Here is a 27,754-nt window from a genome sequence, read left to right on the forward strand (position 1 = left end):
AGCCAATGACTTGCATCTTGAAGGTCACAAATAATGTTTTACCATGGACCACTCAATATAATTCAGTAGCCTAGATGTCTCAACTTCATTACTACAGCTCTTTTCACAAGAAGTTATATGCACTAACATATTTTTCTGTCTCCATCAATACTATGAACAGTTTACATAAAGAAATGTTTTAACATTCCTATATGTACAGCATTTTAAGATTCTTCTTATGAAAAGAACCCACAACAGGTCCACACTAATACCCAAAACGTGCTGGTGACTTATCATGCTTTAACCCCAGCCAAAACAAGGACAGCACTGAACAGCTCTGAAAGGTGAAACCTCTGTCCTCAGGATTTTACAGCATAAGGAACTGTTACAAGCAATTTATCAAGACTTACTGACATCTTTCTAATGACTGGAGTTTTGAAAAAGAATGTTAATGCTAGAGAATAATAATTAAGGTAACAATTAACAGGAGCAAGGAAAACTAAAAAACAAAAATAAAGAAATAAAGGTTAAAAAACCCCAGAAAGTGGCAAAAGCAAGCAGAAAATGGGGGGAAAAAAACCCCAAATCCCAAAAAACTTAGTTCAAATTACTGGATTTGCTGAGAGAACTGGAAAGCCCAAAGTCACTATCCATGCGGTGGCTCGGTTTTCACTAGCTAGACAAGGGGCCCAAAAAAATCAGACAAACCAGGACTGGTTACAGCTGCAAGAGAACAGTGAGACTGAGAATGGTAGTTAAAACAAGTTAAAGATCTGAAACCTCTGAGACAGGCAAGCTTTAAGCTTTAACAAGTAAGTAAGGAGCAAGTTACAGAAAGCTGTTTGCTTTCCTTAGTGATCATGTCTAATTTTGTAAGACACCAAGTCCTGCCTGTGTCCAAAGCAACTTGATAGCTGGATGCACCAATACCACACAAATAGTTATTATTCCCTTTACTCTGATGAAAACAATGTCCTCGGGAGTTTACTGTGGCCAGCTTTCCTTCCACCCCCTCCCTGAGCACAGCAAAAATGTAATTCAGAACTACCACCCTTGGGATTTATGAACTACTAAAACATGCATTTCCTTCTTTGGAATTGAGAGCCTACTTCCATGAACTTACCACTATTAGACATTTCATTGGGAATACCCATCCGGACACTTGCCAGAATCTTGCTGCATTTTTTCTGCCTGGCAATTCCATGAGATACCAAGAATCTGAGATCATCAGAAGACACAGGTACTGCTAAACTACTGCTGGGTATTTTATTGACTTTAATTACTGCTCAGCACTGCTGAAGAGCTGCACTTATCCAAAGGTGACTTCTGAACACGGCCTGCTTTTTCATCAGCACGATTTAGGAAATCCTGCGACAAGGCTTGCGTAGCTACCCTGGGAACTAATAACAGGTCTGGAAAAACCCAGACATACTGCTCTACTTCTCCCACTCTTCAATTTCCAGTGACAGAAGGGAGTGTAAATTGTACTTAATTGCAAAATTGTCAGTTCAGTCCTTGAGTCAGTAAATCATGCTTTTACAATTTCTCCTTATTCTCCCCTCTCTCCTTTCCCAGGGAATGCACAGTTACAGCACTAATTATCATCTCCAAGTATTTGTACTGTCTTCTCCCTTTTCCTCACCCCAGAGCCTCCTGAGCTGCCCTTTCTTCTGCCTTGCTCCTACAGGAGAGCACATCCCACCTCCCCACGTCACAACCTTCCTCCAGACAATCTCTGAGCTCCTCACAAGCACAAATTTTCATTCCTGCTCCTTTCACCAGTCATCAGCCAACATTTTGTGGGGATCAGGCAAGAATTTCTGAGGGATGGGAAAGAAGAGACAAAATGTGGAGGTTCCAGCACCAGGTCCAAGCAGTCATGCTTCCCAGCTCTTCAAGGTCAACCCTGGAATTACTGCATTTCCTGTGGGTCTCCCGTAATGCTGCCAGAGAAGTGGGTCCCAGCTGTCCAACTCCTAAACTCATACTTACAGAGCTCGCCTTTTGTGTTTCATCTTAAATATGCTGAAAGATTTTGAAATATTTAAAAGTATACTTTGTGACTTCAAATCCCATATTGTCTGTTTTATATAGAAAGCAGAGAGAGGAAGTTGAGATAATCCCTCTAAAAAGAGGAGAAAGCTGGAACTCTTTTCCTACTCTTAAACATGCCCACATTTACTTTTTGACTGAAAATTAACACTTGATGTCTGACCAAACACGGTTAGAAAAATAGTCTTAATAAATAACAGAAGAAAAATTTTCCAAGTCAATCTACAACCATCCTCTTTCCTTCCTGCCCCTTTAAAGATCTTTTTAAATATGCAATCAATTTTGAGTTCTAAAACCTAAATTCCCATCTTGAAACTTAAAGAAAGCACCTCTAAAGCCTAACACATGCTCACTGACTGCAGCTGGAGAGGTACAGAAGACCAATTGCTAATACAAAAGGAAACTGTGAATCTAAAATTTTATTAACTGTGCAAGCTGTAATGAAGCTCTTGTGTTCAGCAATCTACTCAGTTTCAAGACAAAGCACACTTCTGTAGCCCCACAAGTTTATCTCGAAAACAAATTCCAAGCTCAACAACCAAACCTGCCTTTTTCCCACCTTTTCAGTATCACAAAAATGTAAATACAAAGCTTGTTATCTGAAGCAATCAGAAGACTACACAGTTTCCTCAGATTTCCATTCTCACCTTTTAATTACATTTAAAGAAAATACATCTTAATAGCATTTGTCACAATGAACTATCTTCCATTGCATTATTGTTATGGACACTTTTTATGACACAAAATTCACACTCAAGCAATAGTAAGAATGAAACATTTTCTGGTTATCAAGATATCTAACAGACAACTGAATGCTCAGAAATACTTTATTTTCACATTAGAAAGGATATGTAATTCCATCAGGATAAGGATTTCTCAGAAGCATGATGGAGGTATTTGCCAAATCAAATATTCAATGGTAATCTATCAGTTCACTCCCAAGTAAATAAACAAAAATACTTAGCACACTGCTTATAGAATTCATCCATGTGCAAAATACTAGGAGATTTTAAACCAGCCAAGCAACCACTCTCACATGGGCAGAGCCAATTTTCTCACAAAGGTTTACAAAGAAGTGCAATGCAGTAATCAAAGGTTTTACTCAAGGAAGAACTAAAGTCTCCAAACACAATTAAATGAAACAGAAAATCCCACTTGGTTTAGCTTCTGCTTTACAGAAGGTAATTTCCTGTTTGATTTTGCACTCAGTTTTAACCAACACTGTTGGGCATAGTATGCTTTGTTTCTAATTTGAGAAAACATTTTAACATTTGTTAAAAAACATACATTTTAGTGGACAAACTACACAGTTTTAGATTTAAAATCAGCAATTAGAAGCCCCTATAGAAGACAAACGTATTTAAATGGTGACTGAACAAGGGGAAACTCTATAAAGATAAAAAAGCTCTTTGTAGAGACAGAGTGAGAAAGTCTTTCAGCAGCCTCCAGGACCCCACTTATTTCTCTTGAGCAGTCTGACCAGCTGTTTACTTCCCTCTGTGTGGCACAGATAAATACTTATAAAAATGTCAGCTCTACATTGTCCAGCCAGTCACAAGAACTGCTGGTATAAATAACAACCTGAGCTTCCATCAGAGTTCACACAACGCCTTTAAAGTACAAAAGGAGGCAATATTTAAACTGAGAAGGAAGAAAACACAAAGCAATGGTACATGTTGCACATTATAGTGTCACGCATTAAAATGGATGAAGAAGCAGTCTACTGTAGTGAGTGGTCTGTATGCTGATTTCTGAAACTTTGAACAAAACTATGCTGCTAAATTACCTTCTCACTTCCCTCACAACAGCAGCACACTGGAAAAAAATTAGCAAACATCACTACAAGACATTTTGATTATAAATAATTTTCATCTCCAATAAGCATTTAGGGGATGTGCATTTTATTAGCCTCCTCTTCTAAAGAATACTAAAAATGATACTTTACCACTGTAAACTATCATTTTTACAAATGCTAATGGGCAATATAAAAAACTTATTCAACTCTATAGGGTCAGTCAAAGGGGTATTTAAGATATATATTTTTTGCTTTTAAGAATTAAGGCATTTTACATAACATGGACTATTTCACTTCGGTATTTTAAATACAGAATCCAACACTTCTCACTGTCCCACTTACTGCTACACCCAAAAACCAAAAAGTGACTTGACACATCCACCTACAATATCTCCAGTGAAAAGGACTAAAACTCCCAAATGGCCCAAGAAGAGCAGAGGGGTGGTCAAACTTCCTACAGGGAGCTATTAGAATAAAACTGATTAAAATAAAATAGCTGAATACATGTTCAAACAAGAACCTTTCTTCCACAGTTACCCTCAAACATTAACCGTTTGTATACCACATAGAGGACAAACTCACACAAAGACCAGGAATTACCAGAGGCTTTCAGTGGGCACACAAGCAGCCTCATGACTAATTACCATAACACCTCCTTAGGGGAGTAATGCTGGAATATATACAACAGTATTTGAAGGCTCAGGTACATTACCTTTCTATGGTTTATTCTTAAATAAGCTCGCTATCAGCAATCTCCTGTGAACTAATTTTTAAACATGTTTATCATAAGGAAAACAAATCCATAACTCTCAAAGCTAGCTCTTTATTACCACTGATAAATGAAAGCAATAACACTTTAAAACACATCACATAAGAGAAACATCCTTCCCCACACAGACGTTAATTTAACTCAGATTAGCCTCCTGAACACAGTCAGTCAAAGAGGATATAGGTCACTTTGCCAATCAAACTACTTTTCCCTTGAGAACTCAGTGTTGTGAGACATTCTTCAATTCCAACCTGCATTTTAAAAACGAAGACTATTACTAAGTCCAACATCTACTTCATTTTTTTCTACCATTTGTGTTTTACACCTTTGATTTTAAGGCTGGGGAGTGCTAGTAGCCCAGTACCATTAATCCATCTTCACAACAAGGCAAGAATGGGCATTGCTCTAACTATACAAAGCCATCATGGGTCCCATTCTGGAAGGCAGTGAGTGCCCTCATCTCCCATTGATGTCAGACCACATAATGTTTCAAGTATTGAGGTCTATTGTTCAGTCCATTTTTCCCCCATCTTGTGAGGTCCTGCCATATATTCATTAGAAAAGGCCATACACTACACTACACTGAAATAAAACAAAACCTATGACCCCCAAGCATTTGTGTTTACTGAACTCCTACCATCCACAGCATAATTCAAATAAGGGCAGAGTACACAGCGCAACCACACATGCAAGGACTATTTTCCTGACAGAAGTAGCTCTTAAATGGCTTTATTTCCTTAAAGAAATGGTATCATTTATAAGAGTCAAGAAGCCCTCCCAATGCATTTCCTTATGTAAATAGGTAGTGACACTGTAAATCTCGAATCCAATAACAACACCAAAGAGAGACTCTGCATTTCTGAATCAGCCAACTTGCTCACACTAGATAAGAATACCCACACATCACTATAATACAGAATTACCATTTACTCCAATTTTTCATTTAGAAACAAAGCTGCACTTGCAAAGCCTTATATACTGTCACCTATCATTATTTTAAAGTTTTGGTTTGTGCACATAAAAGTAGGCTGTGACTTGTTTTGGAAGGAGGAGACTAGGGAAAGACCTGTGGATCAAAGCCCAACTTACTTAAGGACGTGTTTTACACTCAAATTCTTCTCGTCTAGATTTGCAGTTAAACTAATGGTTTCCCTGTTCTAACCACTAAGAAGAGTTACAACAATATAACCTCAAACAAACAGATGGTTGTCCGGAGAAAAAGTTACAGTATTTACTCAAAGGCACATCTGCTGGAGTCCTGCCAGCCAGCCAACTCCGGCAGAGCGGCTGCAGGGGGGAGTTTCAGTTTTGCCCGGTCAAGAGGCGGCTGTGTAACACCACCGGCGTTGGTGCTCAAGGGAGAAAAGCCCCTTCGCGTTCGGTTTTCCCGAGCCCTCAGTCGACACCCGGCTACGAGGGACGGGAGCAGCCGCAAGAACCAGGCTGGGCTGGCCTCTCCAAAGGGAGGGCGCAGCATCCGCGGCACCTCTCGGGGACCAGTACCAGCGCTCCCGCCAGGAAAGAAAGCGAAAGGGTCGGAAACACAAAACAAGCATCGAGACCCCAAGCGCAAACACGGGACTTCTATTCTCCACCGGAAAAGGAGGACCCCCGCCCGCTCCCTTCCCACCTTCGGGCGGGGGGCCCCGAGGGGCCCGCGCTGCCCTCCTCCTGCTGCCGCCCCGCGCCCCGGGCCCCACTCACCGGCCGTCTCGGCCGCGGCCGGCGCCCCCGCCACGCCGTTCAGGTAGAGGATGGAGAGCAGGTGGGGCTGCGTCTTCTCCAGGGCCACCCGCAGGTCCTGGAAGTGGTCCCGTTCCTTGCCCAGCAGCAGAGCGATGAGCAGCTCGGCCTTCCCGCCGCCCGCCGCCTCCAGGTCGCGCAGGTCGCGGGGGCCGAGGGCGCCGGCGGCCTCCAGCAGCTCCACCACCTTGTCCACCTCGGTCATGGCCTGTGCCAGGCTCTGCCGGCACTGAGCGAGCAGCTCCTTGTGCTTCGGCTCCATGGCTGCTGCAGGGCCGCCGCCGGCCAAACTTCGCCCGCCCCCGGCCCCGCCGCTCCGCCACCGCCGCCCCCGGGGAGGCGCGGGCCGAGGCGGGGCGGGTGCCGCCGGCCACCCTCCTCCGGCACCCGGCGCCCCCGCAACGGCCCCCGGCGAAACTTCGTCCGGAGAGGAGGAGCGGAGCTGGGACAGGACCTGGGCCGAGGGCGGCTTTGCCTTCGCCTCTTCCTCCCCCTCCTCCAGCAGGCGGGGGGCGAGCCGCCGTCAGGGGCTGCTGCTCCTCTTCCTTCTCCGTCTGGCGCCCCGCTCGCCTCCTTTCCGCCCCCCCGGGCGGCGAAACAACTTCTCCTCCTCCCGCCTGCCCGCGGGAGGGGACCGCCGGGAGCAGGAGCTGCGGGGAGCGCCGCCGCTTCCCGGCACCCCGCACCCCCGCGGGGCAGTCAGGATAACTTCTCTCCGCCGCTCGCCGCAGCCACACGGCCGGGAGGGGGTGCGGGGAGACGGGCTCAGCTCCAGGCGCCTCCTTTCATCGGCGGGCGCACGCAGCCATATTGGCTACACAAAGCTGCCGCCTGCGCCGAGACGGGGCTGCGGCAGCGCATCGCCCGCCCCGCTCCGCGCCGCGCCGCCCGCCCGACGCAGCGGCCGTCGCTCCCCCGGCCCGGTCTGGCCCGGCCCGGCCGCCGCCCGCCCCCCGGCCGTCAGTCAGGGGCGCCCGTCGGCCCCCGTGTGGCGCGGAGCAGGGCGGGCCCGGGGAAGGACCCGCGGCGCGGCCTGCGGGAGGTTCAGCCGCTCCTCCCGCCGGGGCTCCGCCGGGACAGGACGGGGTGTCCAGCCCGGGTGTCTGGGCGGCGAGACAAAGGCGGCGCTGCCGCGGTGGGGCCGGGGCCGGGCGAGCCGTGCCCTCTCCCGGAGGCGGGAGCGGCCGCCTGTTGAGGCTGCCGGCCGTGCAGCGGCGGAGCCGGAGTCTGCACCGGGCGGCAGCTTCTGGCATCAAGGTTTATTTCTTCCCAAGCCTGGAGAAGCTAAACATCAAAATAATAGCAGACTGGAGAGGGGCTTTGTCCATTAGAATTTGCAAAAACAAAAGTTTCCAGACAAGAGATCTAAACACTAGTAATAGCTGCTGGCTCGTCTTCCCTGTAAATTTCATCAGCATTTCATGAATGACCAGAGACCAGGTAATTTACAAATAGAGAACAGATGTGTCCGTACTCAGGCGTAGCAGGAGGATGCAATTGTTTAGCAAAGAAATAGGAGAGTAACAACTTTTCTGTCTGAAATTAAATGGGCTGCCAACATCACTTGCACCAAATATTACCGTAATTTGCAAACAGCGAGGCAAACAGACTGCAAAATGACCACAAGCAGTTATCATCAAAAATCCACATTTCATACGTTTCAATTACTCTGAAAGGGCTTTACTGGTAGTGGTGTTAACCCCATGACATCAAGAAAGAACCGCAATTATCTGACAGTCTCCGGTCCAACCAACCACGTGCCTTATTTAGTATCCGGAGACCTGGACTCAGTGAGGTACAAGGGGAAGCCTTTGTTCCCTACAATTTCCTGTTAACACACCGATTGGGAGAATTCAGGTGCTGAACTGATCTCAAGCCACTTTATGTAGCTCAGTAGATGATGATTTCTCTCATGTGAAAACGCCTTGGGTTACGTGCATAATTGTGCTGTGGATTCTACTTCTGGTGAAGGCAGATAGAAAATAAGAGGTCTTAGGGATTTTTCTTAAGTCATTATTTACAACAATACTTGAAACTATGGGGTAATTTTGAAACAAGTATTTTCATGTTTGGTCAATTCATTGTTATTTAATGCTCTTGTAGACTAATTTCTTCTAATTTTGCATCCATGGTTTTCTAACAACTTTCTTTGCTATACAAAATACACAGAGATTACCTTTGTTGTCTAATGACTACTGTTATAAATGCCTGCAAACGACGTTAGTTCTAGTCTATTTGAATTTACCAGAAAATCTGTCTATATCTCTCTAGTAAGTTGGGCAGTTTACCCAGTAAAGTAATTGTACATTCCCTAAGTACTAGTTAACACCAGTGTGCATTAATTGTTGGCTTCACAGCACCGGTAAGAAGTGAAAGCTGCCTGGTGTCACCCACTCACGCAGACCTCCCCCAGCCAGTGCCAAGACAGGTCCCTTTGTGCCTGCCACAGGACATCGTGCAATGGAAAGCTTTTGGAAGGCACATGCACAGGAAGACTGAACAAAGATTGCACAAATTATTCAAATACGTCCTTTTTTTAAGACTTTCTAATGTCAACTAATCTCCTTTAACAACATTATTTTATTGTGTATTTGCTTAAATAGTTTCCTGTAAAGGAAAGGAAACATGCCATCAAATTTCATTACGAGGCATTATCTTAAGAGCCATACTTCAGGTCGATGCAGCAGTTCTCTGCTACTTGAAGTAATAAAGACAATCTTGGTTTCTGTTCTCTGCCTGATTGGGCACTGAAGTGCACCTTTCACCAGGGGTTGCAGTAACACAGGAATGGCATTGCTCAAGCAGGGCATAATGTGGCTATCTTGAGTCTCATTTCAAAATCTAGAGGGAACTGTACCTTGGCAAGTGTTTGCTCTGGATACTTCTTACTCCTGCCTTTCCCAGAAGTTTGTCTTAGTCCTTTGCCTTCTCTTCAAACTAAAACATTCATCTTCTCATGGTGCATTGCCTGCCCCACCTTTTGCCTGCAGATCCACATTGCTTGTTGCCCTTCTCAGGTAGTGCCAAGGTAGCAGGTAAATCCCTGATGTACCAGGTTTCTTTCTTTCTGGCAATGCAGTTTCTACCTTTTTATCATATCTGAGTCTCCAACACTAATTTTTCTTGCAAATGGCATGTCTTGGCTGTCAGAAAAATTCTGATAAATTTCTCCTTGCTCAGATGTCTCTTCCATGGGTCCAGCTGTCAGACACTTGCCTAAGAAGAGGGACCTTGCTGTTACCTTGCTTAACTCAGTGTAGACCTTCTCCAGCAAGTGCAAGGGAAAGTCTTCGTAAGACTTAGTTATACTTTGAAGACTCAAATTATGAAATGGATGCAAATTTATTATGGCAGAAGTTTATACAGTGACCCAAATTCAGATCACTACAGTACCCCAGAATGTTGATATTTCCTGATAAGACACCCTTTAGACACATCCAGGCTTTAAAGCAGGCTTCTTATACTCATTTTAATGGAACTTTTCATCAGACAATAGTCTTCTGTGCAAAATTAGCTGTCACTCCTCAAACATTTCCTCCTTTTCTGCACCTGCCTGCATACTGCTGCCCGAGTCACAGCAGCAGCTCTGTTGCTGTAGGTTTGTGTGGATACAAAAATTCTCTTAGCAAGAAATTTTCCTGCTTCTTTCTAAGCCCGTGAGATACTTTTCTCTCTCATAAAGATATTTGCAGAAGTTCTGTAAACTATGAACACTTGTGACCTTGTAGAACTATGTTTATGATACAGTAGAAAAATATTTTGATGTTTTAGGATTCTAGCCAATCACCCCAGGGGGGGTGGCTGATCCTTTGTCCAATTAGACTATGAAGAAAAAAGTCTAGAAAAGAGTTTGTAAAATAATTAAATAAATCAATCTTGCTGCACAATTCCTGCCTGCTGGATCTTCTCTCCTCCCTACAGCTGTGGGATACAATAATAGGTTGGCTGGTAAATCCCCTCATCGAAATCATCAGTTTGAACCAATCACAGATTCTAATGGCCAAAAGTAGAGAATTTACTTCAAGATTTGAAGATTTTTAAGATTATTTTTAAATATACGGGAGACATTTCATTTGCTTTTTGGTATTGGAGCCCTTAGGACACAGATCTTCAGGCAGATGTATGCTAGAAATGGCTTCGTAACAAAAGCTACGCTTCTCATGTAATCATATGATTCAAGCAACTGTGGGTTTAGAGAACAATATCGAGAGATTTACTGTAAGGTAATGGAAGGAAAGTTATGCAATCTCCAAGACAGGTATATGAAAAATACAAGTAATCACCAAGTTAAGATTAGAGCTCTTTAGGTACAAAGTGAACAGCACAGAGACTTTGTCATGGGTGTAATACAAAACACTAGCAGCTAAGCAGTTCTCAACAGAAGCTTATTTATTCAGATTAATGTAACTGATAGACAATTAACTAGCATTTGTAGGACAGGAAGGTGCTGGTTTAATATGCCAGCAGATCAAAGGATCTCATTTAGCCATTAAAAAAAACCCAAAACCATAATGTGAGCAGTCTGGGCAGTGCCCAGCGAAAGTATTTCACCCGGCAGTATCATCTCCAGGAATGGGCTATGGCCATAAATTCTGAGATCCTCAGAGCTCCTGCTGAAGCTGCAGACTGAAGGAGCTGCTGTTGGACACTCACAGAAGCACAAGGATCATTTATCTTCCCAAAAATGTGTAACTGTGAACTCCAGGAAATGGTTTAGCTCTTTCTTCACTGAACTTCTGTGACAGACTGTATGAGGGAAAGCAGACCAGAGGATCATATTGCCTTTTTTTGTCTTTTTTTTTTCTGTAGCCATAAAACTCACCAGTCACTTCATCTTGTACTATACTAGGCAGTTTTCAGATAAAAATTATTGTGGTCTTTTCCCACTCTGGGCAAATTAAAATGAAGAAGATGAGACAGTTATTTCAGTCAGCTTCAACAAGCTTCAACAGAAAGAAAATACCCCGTTTGCTGAAGTTTTTAGATTCTCCCCGGGCTGTTAAAAAAGCAAATAAAAAACTTGTTTTACTTAATCAACTTGTTAAAAGAGAAAGAAAAGGCCTTCCTCAGGGGCAGAATAGCTGGCAGGAAGGGTGTTTGTTTGTTTGGGGTAGGGAGGGGAGAAGAAAAGGGTAGGTAAATCATCTCCTCCTGGAGCTGTGAATACACACAATCACTTCTGTTTCTCAACTGCTTCCAAAAACAGGCAGCAAAAGAAAACCAGGAACACTATGGAGGCACACTGGCGTCGATCCTGCAGGGGGGTGAAAGTTTCAGCTTTTGTAGGGAAGACACTCTGCAAGCAAATCCCAAGTACCCATCTGCTTAGGACAGACCAGGGGGGTGATTTAATTTTCTTTGGGAGACTGGGTTGGCTTGTGATGTGGTTAACTTCTATAAGCAAGCAGATGTTAAACAGCTCTTTCAAAGCTGTTTCTTGAAGTTTGTTATTGGTTCAGTTTCTAGGTCAGTTTTCAAGTCAAGACAAGAGATTATTTATACCAATCATTTGCTTTTACTTCTTTAAGCACTAATGGGGAGATAAAAGCAAATGGGTGCCCTAAACACCCACGGGCAACTTCTATAAACAAGCCATGCACAAACTGGGAGCTCATAAGAACAAAACCCAAACTGCAGTTGAAGATATTAAAATGTAATAGTAAGGATTCCAGAGACTGCCTCAGCACATTTTCACCATCGTCATTGGTTTTCTGTCAGCAATGAGTATTTTCAAAGTGGATTTGAATCTAAAGGCTCTTGAAGAAGGAAAGGCATTTCCTTATGTTCTATCTCTCAGCTCTGCTAAGAATTACGTATCTCCTTGTAACAGCAGGTAGTTCCCCTGCTCACTGACATACAAGGGTTTAAGAGTTGAATCCTTGTCAATTACAAGGTAAGTTTTCCAGGGACTCCAGGGGCAGTGCTTTGATTGTGGCACAACTGAAAGAAAACGGTTCCTGATGCTGAAGAAAAGTCAATATTCCTTGAAAATTCCAGAGTAGTCCAAGTATCTCTAGTCCAAGCCCAAAGAGCTCCCTGAGACAATGGAGACAGGTGTGCATGCAAGTCTGGTTCTCTCTGTTTCTCTAGATACCATGCAACACCTGTCTTTCCACACATGCCTGAAGAGCTCATCCCACAGCTCACCTATTTTGTAATGCTTATGCTAAGGGGAAAACTGCTACAGAAAACAGAGGTGGCCGCCCATTTCCTAAAAATCCCCAGAACCCAGCAGATCCACATTTGAGAATGGACCAATACTCAGAAGTGGTTGGACTGCAAAAGCTTGTTATGCATGGAAGAAGATAAACAGGATTGTAGGGAGCTAGAGGGGATTATTATTGCTTCATAATGAATGCTCTAGCATTCTGAATTCATCTGGTTTATGATACAGGAGAAGCATTTCTAGTGTACTTTCATTAATTGTGCAGTTTTACAAGTGCCCGTGAAAACCAGGCAAAGGTAGATGGTCAAGACGTTGAAAAAGATGCTCGACTTGCAGCAGATCCTGTGTGTCATACCCATAGCTAAGACTTGAACTGCCACTTGACAGTGATACATGGATTTCTGTTTACATAAGTACTGCATAAATTCCACATGCTTCTAATTTGAGAAGGCATTTTTACTTTTAATATTGCAGGATAGTCCTTGGGCAGGAGAGGGAAATGATTTTTGTAGGAGGTAAACACAAAACTGGGACGACAGCGAGAATAAAGCCAAAGAGAAACCCTTGTACAACTTGCTGTAGTCAATTTGCTCAGGCGAAGCAGACCGTGGGCCAAGATGCAGCTTAAGACTGAGGAGTGTTTAAAATTACAAAAATACTGGACTTAACTAAAATCAGTTCTGAAAACAGCGTGAAATGAAGTAACTCCTAAATTACACTCTCATTTAAAAGGCAAAAGTAATACAGTCTCTGCTCCAGCCTACATGCCTTGGAGGGATGGGAAAGCCATCAGAGAGTTCCAGAATGAAATAATGTCTCAGCTTGGCACAGTGGCAGCTGCATTACCAGCTTCCACAAGGTTTGGTCATACAGTTTAGAATGAACTACAGATCTTCAACCTATCTGTATTTTTTCCCCTCATAACACAAATGTAAAAATTAAACATTCAACAGTTCAAGTTAACCAGTATTTTTTAAAGAAAAATGCTACAAAAATAATTTAGAACTTAAGTTATTATAAATACCAAGATTTGTCAGAATTGAACAACAAACAAACAACTCCCAAGACAAATAGAAAATCCCCACCTCGATATTAAATGGAAAAGAGCATATCCAGCATGGCCCAGAATAAGGAGAAACATCTGACACAAAGTCCTGAGTGGCATGGAAGCCTTAAAAAGGATTTAGGTTAAAATGGTTCTTCTTGAATCAAGTCTGCAGCAATGATATTTAGAGAAGTGTTGTTCGACTGTTTGCAACTTATAAAGATGCATTAACTGGTGGGAGTTTGATGATAGAAATATTTAATATAATGCATATATCAAAGCTCATCCAGTTCTGCTGAGTTCTCTAATTGGTTTCCAGGGGACTTGGATTAAGCCCCAGTTTGGTAATAAAAAGACTGTGCAAAAGAATAAACGAAATAAAAAGTCTCCAAATCTGCTAGGGATATTCCATGAAGGATAAATACACTTCATCAGCAAGGCAAACCAAATATTATCCTTTTTACCATGGGCTATTTGTACTTTTAGAACTTTTTTCCCTTAACTCACCTTCAGAGCTGCCACCCTCCCCTTCCAAGAACATTAATGGAAGCCAAGAGCTTCACTGCTTTGCCCTCTCCTTTTCCAGCTGAAGTCAGTGTCTATCTTGCAGCTGACTTCAAGAGCACCAACTAGCCTTTTTTGACTTTCTTTGGAAGATGAAAGAATAAAAAGAATATACACAGCAGATACTAATCACATTCTTTAATCCACACATCCTGGCAATGCTATTTACTACGTACTCCATATAACATGGATGTTTTCACAAGCACAGCCCCTTCACTCACCTTGATGGCTTTATCACAACCATGTTGCTCAGGAGAGACTATTATAACTTAATAGTCTTTAACAGACTGAATCTAAAGTACAGAGATTCTAAAGATTTCCCCAGGTCTTATATGTCTGTGGCAGCAACAGTTAACTGATTCTACATGTACCAACTACTTCCCAAACTGCTGTGCTGCTCATCTTTCCGCATACTTATTTTCAACAGAATACACAAAACCACAAGCAAGGGAAAAGACATCTGTGCCAGCTAAGTAGGAAGGCTGAAGAAGAAAGCAGAAACAGGCTAAAGACAAAAGTAAGTGGAGATCTAAAGGGCAGAATACAGTTTTTAGTGCTGACAAAGAGCCACAAGAAGCAGGGATGCCTTTCATTTCGGAGTACAAATATATTCCCTCACATAATGAGGTCATTTTTTTTTCAAAAGTTACTTGACCATAGCTGTAATTTTGATGGCAGTAAATTTCCACATCCAGATGTGCTGAGGAGATGTTTCTTCCTTGAGTGGTTTAATTATCCTCCAGGCAAATGTTCACGGTAACCTTGCATGGCTGAGCTGAATCCAGCCAGTGGCACAGTATGGTTGACATAGCACTGCTGCAGGGAAGCAGTGTCACCAGCAGTGACAGTCACTACGGGTCCAGAAGGGAGGAATCTGTGGGAGAAACGAGGACAAGGAGACAGAAATAAATGCAAAGGAAACTGGAAAATGCACAGCAATAGCGTAAGTCAGAAGAACTATACATCTTCTGAAAAATAAAAGTTTAAAGAAAGTCTTTGATGTAACTGGAAAATATCTGCATGAGTAGAAAATCTGGAACAATGGCATATGGGAAAGTTATTGTGTGGGCTTGTCAAGGTACCCACACACAGAGCAGACATTCTAGCATCACTGGATCGGAAAAGTGCAGGGATCAGGGCAGAGTAAGGGGTGAGGTGTGTCCTTCCTTCCCATGAAGGAGATCCCCTACCCACTGTGCCCTTCAGAAATGAGTCACACACTGTCAGTGCTTCAAGCCTGCACCATGACATGGCCAAACTATCCTCATCACTCCAAACACAAACAGTATTTTACCATGGGGATGCTGTCAATCAACCTGAGCCAAAGAATCCCCTGCCTGTGACACACCAGGATGAATCACGCCACATTAATCAATTCCCAGAAACCAACAAACCCTGGAATAATAAATCAAGAAAAATAATTTCAAAGTCTCACAACTAATTCTGACATTTTCTGGGACTCTTAAAGTTTACCAGCACAATTTCACTATTGCTTTTGCATTTCTTGGCAATTAATTTTCTTTATTTTGCTTTTAAAAATCCACACAATTTAACACTTAATAGGGATGCACACTGAGAAAACTGTCATATGTATCAAAAGATTAAGCAACCAACCTACATTTTCACAAAAAGGAGAATAAAATGACTGTGGTTAATAATCCAGGCACCTGCTGCTTTCACAACAGTTTCATTGCTGGCCAACACTGTCTCCACCTGACAAAACACCACTATCATGGAGAAGAACTTGGACTGAAATCTTGAGGGTACGGCACCCCAGCTTTCTGAAAGCCACAGTCAGAGAGACACTTGCACGTCCTCTTTTACCCATGGACTAAAATTCCTCTGCACTACCTGGTTCTGAAACCAACATAAAAATTAAGACAGTTTGCAATGAATGTCTGCCATCACAGCGCTACGATCAACAGAAACAACAGAAAAACCAACATAGAATAGCTTTCCTTTACAGACTTCAGTGAATTACCCATCTGCTCCTCATAGATGTTGTCACCTCTCTTCCAGGAAGAGACACAACGTAAGGAATGTAACTGATGTAATTTCTGTATCTTGTCCCAGTAGCAGGACTTACATATTACTAAAAACTCCTCAGATAAGGATTTTCTAGGAACATTTCTGATCTAACTGCAGGTATCAACATGTTTTAAAAGATTCCTATTCATCTGCTAATTATAGCTATGATCTTCCACATGAGCTGTACCAGAACCCACCAGGAACAGCAGTTTTTACACTTAACAGTAGCAATCACTGTAGTTCAGCAGCTGTAATTATGCACAGTTGGTTGATAGAGCTTTATAACTAAACAGATACAATACCTGGAGGAATTAATTCGGAGTTATTGCTCATTATTAAGTCACCCACAAAATGAATGATGATTTAACTATAATTTGTCACAGCCACTAACAGCAATCCCCAGGACAAATAACAAAATCTTAGTTCTCAGGAATGAATACCTGTCCTTTTCCCAGCTATTTCCAGTACTTCACTAGGACTCCTTAAAGAGATTATGAATATCTGTGCGTCACTTTACCCAGCTGCCATGTCTGTTTCTTCCCCAAGCAGATCTGAATTTCTACACTGCTTCCATATACCCCTGCTTATTTTTGCATTTCCTGTCTTTTCTGCTTTCTTCCCTTTATCCTCAACACCAGCAGAAACCACCATATTCCTATATAACATCAGTCCTATCTACTGTAATTGCTTCCAAAAGGAGCATGCAATTATTCCTGATCCTGCAGGCTTGGATTCACAGGACAGACTCTTTAGATGAAGAAACACCTTTTAACATCGGATGCACACAGTGGCTTCACTCAGAAGTAACTGTGGTGGTTGAGGCAATGCAGCATCAGAGCAGCTCATGGCCCACAGAACCCCTGAGCACAGCCAGCCAATACCAGATTCTCACCACTGTGATTTGAGTCACAATAAGACAGGAACTAACAAACTACGGGCATGCTTGTAGCTTTCAGACATTCAAGTGGAGGTCATCTGTCATAAATCTTGCTGGTTTCAGCTGTCTATACACAGAGAAGACCACCTGTTTCCTATTATTTCCAGTCCTAACCATTGGTCTCTTGCATCGATCAGCATCACCTTTAAGTGTTTTTAATGCAGCCTTGCCTTGGAGTTGAGCGGCAGCTGAAGGATGTGAGATACTCCCCAGCCAGCTGCCAGAACTTCATGCTTCAGAGCAGCTCTCAGAGCTGGATTTCAGTGCTGGAAAGACTGACTGCAGATTGGAACAATCACGGCTGCATGGAAAATGCTGCCACAAAAGACATGTCCCCACTCACTGCAGATTGGCTGTTCTATCACTTCCCAGGGGCAACTCACTGCATCCTTTTAGGAGTGACTATAGCCTTTACTTAAGTACTGCTTTTTGTTTGTTGATTTTTTAAGCCAGATAGACAAAATATATGCAAGCGAAAATTTTACTAATTAATGAAAAAGCATATGTGGACTCTGCTTTCTCCTTCTTAAGAAAATAAATTCCCTTAATTTCCTTCCTCATGCACATCATTGTAACAGGTAACTTTCCCTCTTATAGTTACATTTCAGTCCTGATATTGCAAAAAAACCATTTTTAATAGAAAAAAAAAAAAAAAGAAGCTACCCAAATACTTCTTTTCTCAAAAGAAAATGCTGCTCTCTAGTGGAAGATGATGATATATGATCTGGTTTCATTAAGAAGGAATGTTTTAAAATTTTCATTTTATCAGTTACAGGAAACTTTGATTCATTTTCACAAGCACTGAAACACCAAAGTAGCAGGGCTGGTTTGTTTTCTATGAGTCTTTCAGATCAGCCTGAGAGATTCTGGTATTCATTCTTCAAGATAAACTGGCTATGCATTTGTATCAGTACCATAATCACATGCAAATAACCTGCCAAGTACTGATGCATTAAAATATTAACATATCTTATAATTTGGTCCCTTTTAGTTTTTCTGTTCTTAGACAATATAAAAATAATAGGCCAATTTTGCTTATTTTCTTATGTTTTTTCCCAACATATTTAATTACCAACAGACTTTCCTAGGTCTGAATACAAAGCTTAGCCAACCACTTCAAAGATAGATTTATTAGTTACATGCACAGAATAATTCAGGCAAATATGCAAATACTAAGAAAATTTGTATCCTGTTTGCTATGGGTTTCTAAAGACATTTCAGTCTGCAAGCACAGTGATACAAAATTGAGGAATTCCTGTTGCAGTGGTTCCTTCAACTTATACTGAAACAGTGACAATTGGTCAGAGGTCAAGGAATATTTGTCCTGCAACAGCCAAATTTGTTCCTACTTGCAGTTAACTTATAGAACACAGCATTCATATGCTTTCATTTTCTTTTTTATCTTTAAGCATAGATAATCAAAAATGGAAATAGCCTTCTATACTAAATTTATTCAAGTTATGGACCAAAGCAGCACAATTCTGGATTTACTTCCAACTTTCCATAGTCATAACAGGAAACCTATATAGCATGTGCAGCTGCTTTCTTCTCTCTCTGCAGATAAGAGACGTGTGTGAAGTAGTTTCCTGATAAACACACCAAGAAAGTACTTCATTTTATGAGTTTAAATTTGTTTTAAAACAGATGGAAAAAATGAAGATGAGAAAGCAGCATATGGATATTTGAAAACAAATTGATTTCTTGAAAATTTACAATTAACTAATTTCAATTAGCACATTAATTACAAAATAGAGGAAAATGTGAAAAATAGTATTTATTTTTAAAAAATTAAACCCAAAATAAGCTAAAGAATTTACTAAAAATGTAAATTTTATTATTCCAAAGTTCCATTTCTTTACTGTTAAAACTAACCCTTAAGAAAAAGCTGCTTACGAGTGAAATCCAACAGCTAATTTGTTTACTGACTGCACAGAGAGCTCAAACAATAATTACTAATTCAGAGTGCTCTTGTAAACAATCTATTTTTGGTTGAAACACTCATGAGGCTCAGAGCATGATCTGAGGACAAGACACAGTGACTTTAAGCAAGATAGATTTTATATTACTTATTAATTTACATTGTAAATACCTGAGATTTAAGTTTAAGTAATTCTCAATTGTCTTACTAACTAAGCAAATAAAGGAAATGGAGGTTATCTCATCCATAAATTAATTATGCAGAAATATAATACACCAATAAATAAACACAAGGTTTCCATATTCTTTACCTCTGCCTCTTTTTATTGTCATATTTAAGACAATGATAAAAGATGTAATTTAATTTTTACTTTTAAAACATACAAGAGAGTGAACCCACCATTTAAATAGCTCATTTCTCTATATTTACAAAACACCAAAACCACACAAAACAAAACAAAAAAAACAAAAACCCCAAACCAACCAAACAAAAAAAACCTAACCAAACAAAAAGAAAAACCCAAAACCAAAAAAAAGAGAACAAAAAAACCCCTCAAAAATGGAAGAAAGGAAGATGTGGTTATTTTTTCCAATACAAACTCTACCCATTTTGACCTTGGGAAGAATCTTTATTCAGAAAAATGCCAAGCACTATCACTAGAATTTCCCATGATAAAACAAAGTACTGAACCACAGGAAAGGTTTATGGGCTTTCTCTCCATGAAGCCCCTACTCATGTTAAATTTACAACTTGAAAAAGAAATAGACAAATGAGTAAGTGGCAATCTCACTGAGATCACAAAGAAAACTTTGATTGATTCTGAAATTTCTATTACTAAAACAGAGATAGCAAAATATATGTAGTTTTTAGAACAGATAATAAATGCACTACATTCTCCATCTTCACCCTGCCGAAATCTAGGCAGATGTAGATCTTAGCATCACACTGAAAATACAAAATAATTTGAGAATAGCTATGTTGAATTTCACATGAGATCTTGTCTGCATGGATCATGAATTAAAAAACAGACACAGTGGCACTTTAAGACTTAAACCAGTAGATTTTCAGTCTCTGAATGTAGCCTTACACTTTTCTTGGACATAAAGCCAAAATGCAGCACAAATGCGCTCATTTTCAAATGCTAGAATACTCAGCAGTCTGCTTTTACTTCATGAGGGCACAATTTCTACTTTTTTCTCTACTTCCTTGACCCATGTCCTGAGCACACTGAGTATCCAAACACTGCTGACAAAACAAGAAGGTACTTTCCCTCCTTAGCACCACAGTAAATTTAAACATACTACACTGAAATGATTTGAGATCTATATTCATTCTGAAAACTGCTTTAGTGGACTAAATCTAAAAATACTTCCAAATTATTTCACAGCAATGCATAGAAACAGCATCCGCTTCAATTTCTACTTTATATAGTAAAATAAAACTAGGTTGTTCAGATGATCCTGCTCAATTATGAAACTTTCCCTAAACTAAGACTACTGTAAGTTACTGATTCCAGCAGTTAGACAGTTGCTGTCATATGAAAAGCTATCTATAATTTGCAATATTCTTACAACAGTCTTCTCAGAATTTAGTAGCATCCACAATGTGCAGCTTCTTGTAGATATGGTCCCAAAACAGAATCCTGGGGAGGAAAATAATTTAATGGATAATAACTCAGGATAAAGAAAAACCAATTAAAACTACCAAAAGCAAAGAGCAAGTATTTCAAACACTTTGAACAGCACTCCTGAACTCACTATGAATTAATCACAGACTCAGTTCCAGCTTTCTGAAGTTCCTGCTCTTAACAGCTGTAGACTGACCTCTGCAGCTCCTGTTGAAAGGACATTTCCAAAAGTGCTCTGGGCAAGCTTACAGAACTCTCTTGCAATTTTCTTTTTTTTTAGTAAAAAAAATCTGAATACACATGTAATAAATACTGAGTTAATAACAGCTTCCACCCATTAACAGTAATAGAAAAAGCAAACACTATCACATGAAAATGTTTCAGGTGAAATCTACTTTAAATTTATTTCCACTCTTTGGTGCACTCTTTCCTTTCAGGGTCTGTACTAAAAACAGGTGGTGAACAACTGGGCAATTCTTTTGATAGTATTTAACTCACCAATTCACTGCTATTGAGACACATAGAACTGATAATACACTTTTCTTAATTTAAATTATGTTTGCTTACTATTTCTTGGTTTACTATCTTGTTTTATGTCCAAGTGCTACGTAACAATGGGAATGTGAAATTCATTATGATCAAATATCAGAGGCCGCCTGGGAGGGGTTGATTCTTTGTCCGCTTTGTGTAACAGTTTAAAGAGTCCTGTTCCAATATTCATTGGAATTCCCATGATGATGCACTCAGAAACACCTAGGAAAAAGCCAAACAAACACAGTGAACATTTGAACAGTAAGGATTTACAAAACTATTTTCATTTGCCCATTCCGTTATGTGTTGCCTACAAAATCTTGAACTTCACAGGTAAGGACCAAGGCCCCTTCACTTGACAAAGTTAAATGTCATGGTCATCAGACCAGTATGTTACTTAAACAGCATTAAATTCTACAGGAAAACCTCAACCTAACCTAGACATCTCCAATAATGAAAGCCCTTCAGAAGGTTTCCTTTTGGAGAAGACATATTCCATGCAGTGCCTGTAGCAGAAGATGCAAGGCAAACTTACTTCATGTTAATTCTCTGACTCAGTGCTAAGGCTTCAGTCAAATCTGGCAGGGTTCCTTTGAAACCTCCCCAAGTTCCCAATGAGAAAGGCACAGAAGTACTTGAGCTTTAACACTTCTGGCATTTTCACCACTCAAAAAGTGCTCATTTTGAACTGAAGATTGAGTCTGTCCCAATGATTTTTGATGGTTGTAACATTTTCACCGCAATGTGCTGACACATTTATATTCCAGATCTACCAATGTGCACAACTTTTCCAAAGAACGTTCCACACTCAAAGCAAGCTCTCAGATACCAGTGTTCCTCTCTCAGCATACTGTTATGATCCAAATGACATTTTTGCATGTTCTCATGTCCTAGATTGTCCTTCACATAAATGTTTAAGAAGGTAACAATAAATAGCTGTACCTTTGAATGCACAAAGGGTGAAATACATTTACTCAAAATTCTGGCAAGGCATGATTTGTAATTTGAATGTATAGGAACGAAGAGTCTGTATTTTTGCTCTTAGACCAGTGCTGCATTTCTACATTATTTGCCAATAATATGCTCTTAAAAATCTTGTGCAAAAGATAACTTTCAAGAGGTACTGTAGATTTAGGCCCCTACAGCACGCACGTTACAACAGATAAAGGAAATACCTTTCTTACATCTAGCAAAAAAACCTTCCCTGCTTTTGCACAATAATCTTTCAACCTGAGTCTACCACTGAATCATGAAAACTGAATTTAGATTTTGTACATCCCTATTCACTTGCAATACTTCCACATACACAACAAGAAGCCTTCCTCCCCACCTCCTTTTTGCCTCACGGACCAAGTAGTAAGTCAGGCAGCTGCACAGAAATTTTTCACACAAGCAAGCCAGTATCATCTGTTCAGTTTTGGTAAGCAGAAAACAATTGCTGTTTTCTCCAGCATTTCCTTATTCAAACTAAAATATTATATAGGAGGCGACATCAAAATACCTTTGCTTTTCACATTATTCAAAACAGGATTTTACCAGCTCAGAGGGGACTTAGAGAACACATTTTATTTTCCTTACTGTCTAGGACTGAATCATTCTCAGAAAGGATCTTTGCTTTAATCGTGGGCAAATTATTAAAAAATTAAAAAAAAAAAAAAAAAAAAAAAGGAAATTAAATCCCACTCATGTGGAATGCTGGAGAGCCAGAAGTGGCAGAGTTCTCAAAATACAAGCTAGTAATACACAGATTCCAGTGATTCAGAAAATACTGTGCACAAAGCACTGTTTGAAACTGGCTACACTAAGACTACCTAGACATACACAAAACCCAGTAAATTTTAACATAACACATGCATATTTCTGCATTTCATTAGCACCCAGAAACTTCCAATGAGCAATTCCAGCTCCAGGAGGGTAGGTATTGCATACACAGATCTTGAAAAGGGTGAAACCTGCTTGACTTCTTTTCTCTGTTTAACCTATTAGACAGACTTTTTAACAATTCAGTCCCAAAATGCATATAGCTTAAAGGAGAAGAAAATCTGATTGAGGGCTAATGGAGGCAAAGGCATTAAAAAAAAAAAACCTAATTCCAAATATTAGAGCACATGGCAAAAATACAAAATAAAGAGACAAACAGAATACCAGAACTCTTTTAATGAATATTCTGTTTGCTGAATGTATGTGGGCATGCATACACTTGTGGGTATGTAGCCATATATTTTCAAAATTTACAGATTCATTCATGAATTCAGTAAGATGATTCAGTGGATGCTAATGAACTCAAATTTAAAACTGAAGAACAGATACCTTTAAAAAGAAATTTCTGACAACAGAAACTGTTCTGTTAAATGATAAACAAGACTTCTAATTAAAAAAACAAAGACCCATAATTTTCATCTATTTAGATTAGAACTAAATGAAGAAGTCAAGAACCTAGCCTTTCTGCTTATTTCTAGGTATCAGTGCCAAATCACCTAAGCAGTCGGGTAACAGTGTAATCTTCAGCTAGGCTGAGATGTACCTGTCTTCCTACTTCTTAGCAGGAATGAAAATGAAACCTAAATACTGAGTGAGGTACTAAATTTATTCATCAGCTCTAGGTGTTGAAGATACACAAACATTTCACAATAGAAAAAAACAGAACTAGTGATAGTGGGACAAATTTCCTAGTATTTCACTGAGATCTAGCATGAGAAGTAAAACCAAATTACCCAAAGTGTACTTTAAGAAACATCCAGCAAATATCCAACTGACTTGAAGATCTCAGTCAGAGATTAGAAGTAGAGAAACATACACCAAACTTCTAGGACCGAGGGGGTCCTAGAAGATGGATGAGGCTCAGACCTGAAGTTTTTGACATACCACCAGAACAGGAAGCTTAACAAAGCAAAACTCCAATGCTTTGAAGAAGTTTACAGATGTTGGGTAAGGACCACAAACTGCAGACTTTGCAATACCTACCACAAACAGAATCCTTCTGCCCAAAGTAAGCAGCATCAAAGAGATGGTCAGCAGTCTTCTCAAAAGAAGCCAGCATCAACACACTTTCCTTCATTTTTGCCAGTCCAAACCTGGTAATGCCCAGCACTTCACCCTTGATTGATAGAAAAACCCAAAGAGTAAGCCCAAGTAAATAAATATACTATCTATAATAGAGAATTGTCATAAGACATTGCTTTACAGTTGAACATCCTGAAGGTTAATAGTTTGATAGTAATCAATATTTATATAAAACAAAAGTCATTCTTCATATACAACATAAGCTGCTACAAACAGTTAATAGATCATTTTTTTAAGCAAGAGTATTGAAAAGATTGAAAGAAACATGGCCATGAGAAAACCCCCCACAATTATAAAATGGCTTCTGAGCTACAAACTTCAGTGGGGTCTGAGAGCAATATGCTGAATCTACTGCCTATTATCTACAGATGAATCTGACCTCAGCTGCCAGGAGTTGACAGAAGATGCTAAATCTTCATTTTTTCATTCTCCAGAAAAAAAGGTAATTAGCTTTTTAAACTAACTTATTTCTGCCTATGTTTGTTAGAAAAATCCTGATTATAACAGATTGCACAAAGAAGCCTAAGTCACAAGTACAGGCAAAAGAATGCATGGTAGGAGCCCACCAAGTTTAAAACATGGCACTCTGATGCCCTTTTCTACCGTTGTGCTGCAGCTCCACAGGGTCAGCCCTGGGGACTGCTGCAGCTCAATACAACAAAGCTCTGCAGTTTTGGAACAAATCAGAACTTCATCCATTTCACCCAAATTAAACCCTTGCACTCTGGCAGGCAAATTGGAAAATCTTACTTCACTAAGTGTACTCAACTCTAAAAACCACATTGGATGTGAAAGAAAGAAAATAATCAATAAAGAGCAGATATGATTTTGCACTAACACGTTCTGTAAGACTGTTCACATCAGCTGATTCTATGTGTAGTGTCTGTATCCTTTGACTCTCACATATGGTGCAGCTGTTATGAACCACACCCCGTGGGGTTTTCTGCACAGCAAGCCTTAAACTGCATGCATGGCTACCCAAACAGCTGATTTTCACACCGTCATTTTCAGGATTCCTATTTTCAATATGAAATTATTGTTCCCTTCTCATTTTATCCATTTGTTTTCAGTCAAAATAGATCCCTCCTCCCCCAAGAACCGGGGTAATTAAGCATTTTGTGTAAAATACAAATAACAGTATTAGGTCAGTACAACTTTGAATTCTTTAAGCCTAGAATGAATTTCCATCTCCCTAGCTCCCTAGCTCGTAAAATTAATTTGTATAAACAGGCCAATAGTAACATTTAGATAAGACATAGTACAAACCTTGTAAGTCATTAGATCAGACAATAACATAACATGTCTCCTGTCAATGCTCATGCCATGGTTCACCATCGTATACTGAATCTCATTGATAATGGTCGTCCGAGCAGCTTCAATTCCCAGAGTTTTCTCTACCTACACAAGATATTGTTACATGATTGTTATGTGTTAGATGAAAGAAGAACCAATTGCTTGGAGCAAGTATACTCCTGGTATAAATACCATCTGATAGCATATTGATATTCCATTTCTATGACTACCCTTTTAAACTTCTCCATTTGAAAAATATTTATAGAAACAGCTTCTTTGAAGTGAACAGTGCCGCCAGTGGAATTATTCTCTTGTGTTAATGCATTCTGACACCTATTAGTGAAATCAGGCTTGATTCCATATCAACTCCTGCATCTGAGCACAAACAAGCACTTGTAATAAAGATGTTATGGGGAAAACCCCACAGCACCCATTTAGACATTACCTCGTAAGTGTTGTTAGAGGATGTTTTTGTTCCTTTCACTCCATGAGTAGCCATAACAGCTCGTAGATTATCACCTTCAACCAGAAGTTTGTATTTTTCCTTTCCACTTTGTTCGTCAACATGAATGACAGCTCGGGAAACCTCTGGTATGCCTTGCACTACAACCTTCATAAAACAAAAAACCCCTGGTAACTTTGATGTATACAGTAACACAGTATAAAAGGGTAACACTTACAGCATTCAAACCTACTGAGAAGGTCTAGTAAGTGGAGTAAAGGCTCACTCAAAACACATATGAATAAGATTTCTTATTCTTAAATACACAAACTGACACTGACACTGTACTATAAACCTTGCTCACTATCTAAATTTTGTATTTTATGTCAGATATTCTCATACTCAGGTTTGGGTGTCTGAATAGCAGCAGACCCATACAAATAAAAGGGCAAGCTGCTAACAATAAAAGTTCATTTATCCCTATTTTTAGAATCCAGAGTAGACAGTCTCCTCACAGAAAGCTGAAAAAATGCCAGATACTGTCATGTGGTTCAATTCTAGATGCAGCTGGAAACAGATGCAACTATTTAATAAAACTGCTGCACTTGGAAAGCTTCAGTAAACTGTGAGGGAAATATCAAAGCTTCCATTTTATTTACAAATACTAGTAAAGGATGGCTTAGTTTCAACAGCAAGGCAGTACCACCACAATCTAAGAGTTACTGACCTAGCCTATCTTCACTGTCAATACCGACAAGAATTATTTTGTCTTGCCACCATGGAACCCCGAATTATTACTACTGATTACCTCCCACAAAAGCATGAGAAAGCCTTTGCTTTTACCTTTGGCAGTTCTTCCTTGAGGGACTGCAATACATAATACATGGAACTCTTGCTATTTTCACGAGGGGTCACACATACAACTGCTTCTCCATGGACAGCAACATCCCCAGGCTTCACTCTCAGCTTAGAGATGCAAATTGAGTAGCGCACAGTCTCTGCATTCACCTGCGGCAAAAGTCAGCCAGCAAACACCAGGGTTATCTCTCAGCATATATCAACATGCTCAAATAAATAGAAAAGTCTTTCAACAGATTATAAAAAGGAAGAATGTAGGAAAAAAATCCCCAAATATTCTCTTCTAAATTAGTCTTACAAATTGCATGAAATACTACCTTATACTGAGGGTACCAGCCCATACATTAATCAATGGACAGAAACTGCATCCCTGGGTGTAGCAAGACACAAATGCATGTTCTCTCATTTCCAAATAAAGGGGAAATTATCCACTTTGCAAGGGAAAAAAAAGATGTAATGTAGCCACACAACATCCATTACTCACTTCCTTTTTTTTTAACTTCCACTGGTGTGATTTCTGACACAGCATTAAAAGACCCTTTGGGACGTATCCAAGGTGTATTCTGCATAAGAACTGAACAACTCACCTCTAATCTCAGTAGTCTAATGCGCTCTAAAGACAGCTTCACTAGGATGAAGCAGTCATCTGGAAGAAACACTTCTTCAATATATTCAGAAATCTTTAAACAATAAGAACAAAAGTTAGCATGCAAAAATGGCTAAAATGCCATTAAAGCATTAGCAAGAATACACTTTTTCTTACCTCTCCTAACAAAGTTTTTTCAATTCTTCCTTTAACCAGACGGGCAAAATCAGGATCATCATCTTTGTCCAACTGTGCTGTTATAATAGGGGTGCTAAAAGAATAAACACACACACACACAAAAAAAAAACCAGCTAGGAAATTGATCAGAGTATAGATGGCAACTTGAATTACAGCTTCC

At 40.2% G+C, this 27,754-nt stretch overlaps 2 protein-coding genes across 10 annotated transcripts in view; both read right to left on the minus strand.

Annotated features, from left to right (window-relative positions):
* The window catches only part of DLG5 (discs large MAGUK scaffold protein 5), a 100,379-nt gene extending 93,727 nt beyond the window's left edge, over window positions 1–6,652 (minus strand). For 3 of the 5 annotated variants that reach the window (XM_048310652.1, XM_048310650.1, XM_048310651.1), the window contains exon 1: window positions 6,300–6,650. In XM_048310652.1, coding sequence (XP_048166609.1) covers window positions 6,300–6,600 — 301 coding nt within the window. In that variant the 5' untranslated portion in view covers window positions 6,601–6,650. Of the gene's footprint in view, window positions 1–6,299 lie in introns of all 5 variants that reach the window. The other 2 variants (XM_048310655.1, XM_048310654.1) reach the window with 2 other exon arrangements.
* Window positions 6,653–14,238: 7,586 nt separating this feature from the next.
* Window positions 14,239–27,754, minus strand: part of POLR3A (RNA polymerase III subunit A) — a 39,412-nt gene continuing 25,896 nt past the window's right edge. For 3 of the 5 annotated variants that reach the window (XM_048311968.1, XM_048311967.1, XM_048311964.1), the window contains 7 exons: window positions 27,574–27,667; window positions 27,398–27,490; window positions 26,796–26,960; window positions 25,956–26,120; window positions 25,484–25,615; window positions 24,119–24,251; window positions 19,604–21,376 (listed from right to left, as the gene is read on the minus strand). In XM_048311968.1, the coding sequence (XP_048167925.1) occupies window positions 21,228–21,376; window positions 24,119–24,251; window positions 25,484–25,615; window positions 25,956–26,120; window positions 26,796–26,960; window positions 27,398–27,490; window positions 27,574–27,667 (931 nt within the window). In that variant the 3' untranslated portion in view covers window positions 19,604–21,227. Of the gene's footprint in view, window positions 14,988–19,603; window positions 21,377–24,118; window positions 24,252–25,483; window positions 25,616–25,955; window positions 26,121–26,795; window positions 26,961–27,397; window positions 27,491–27,573; window positions 27,668–27,754 lie in introns of those variants that run through there. The other 2 variants (XM_048311965.1, XM_048311966.1) reach the window with 2 other exon arrangements.

The sequence above is a fragment of the Corvus hawaiiensis genome, chromosome 8 (genome assembly GCF_020740725.1).
Source record: "Corvus hawaiiensis isolate bCorHaw1 chromosome 8, bCorHaw1.pri.cur, whole genome shotgun sequence".
NCBI lineage: Eukaryota > Metazoa > Chordata > Aves > Passeriformes > Corvidae > Corvus > Corvus hawaiiensis.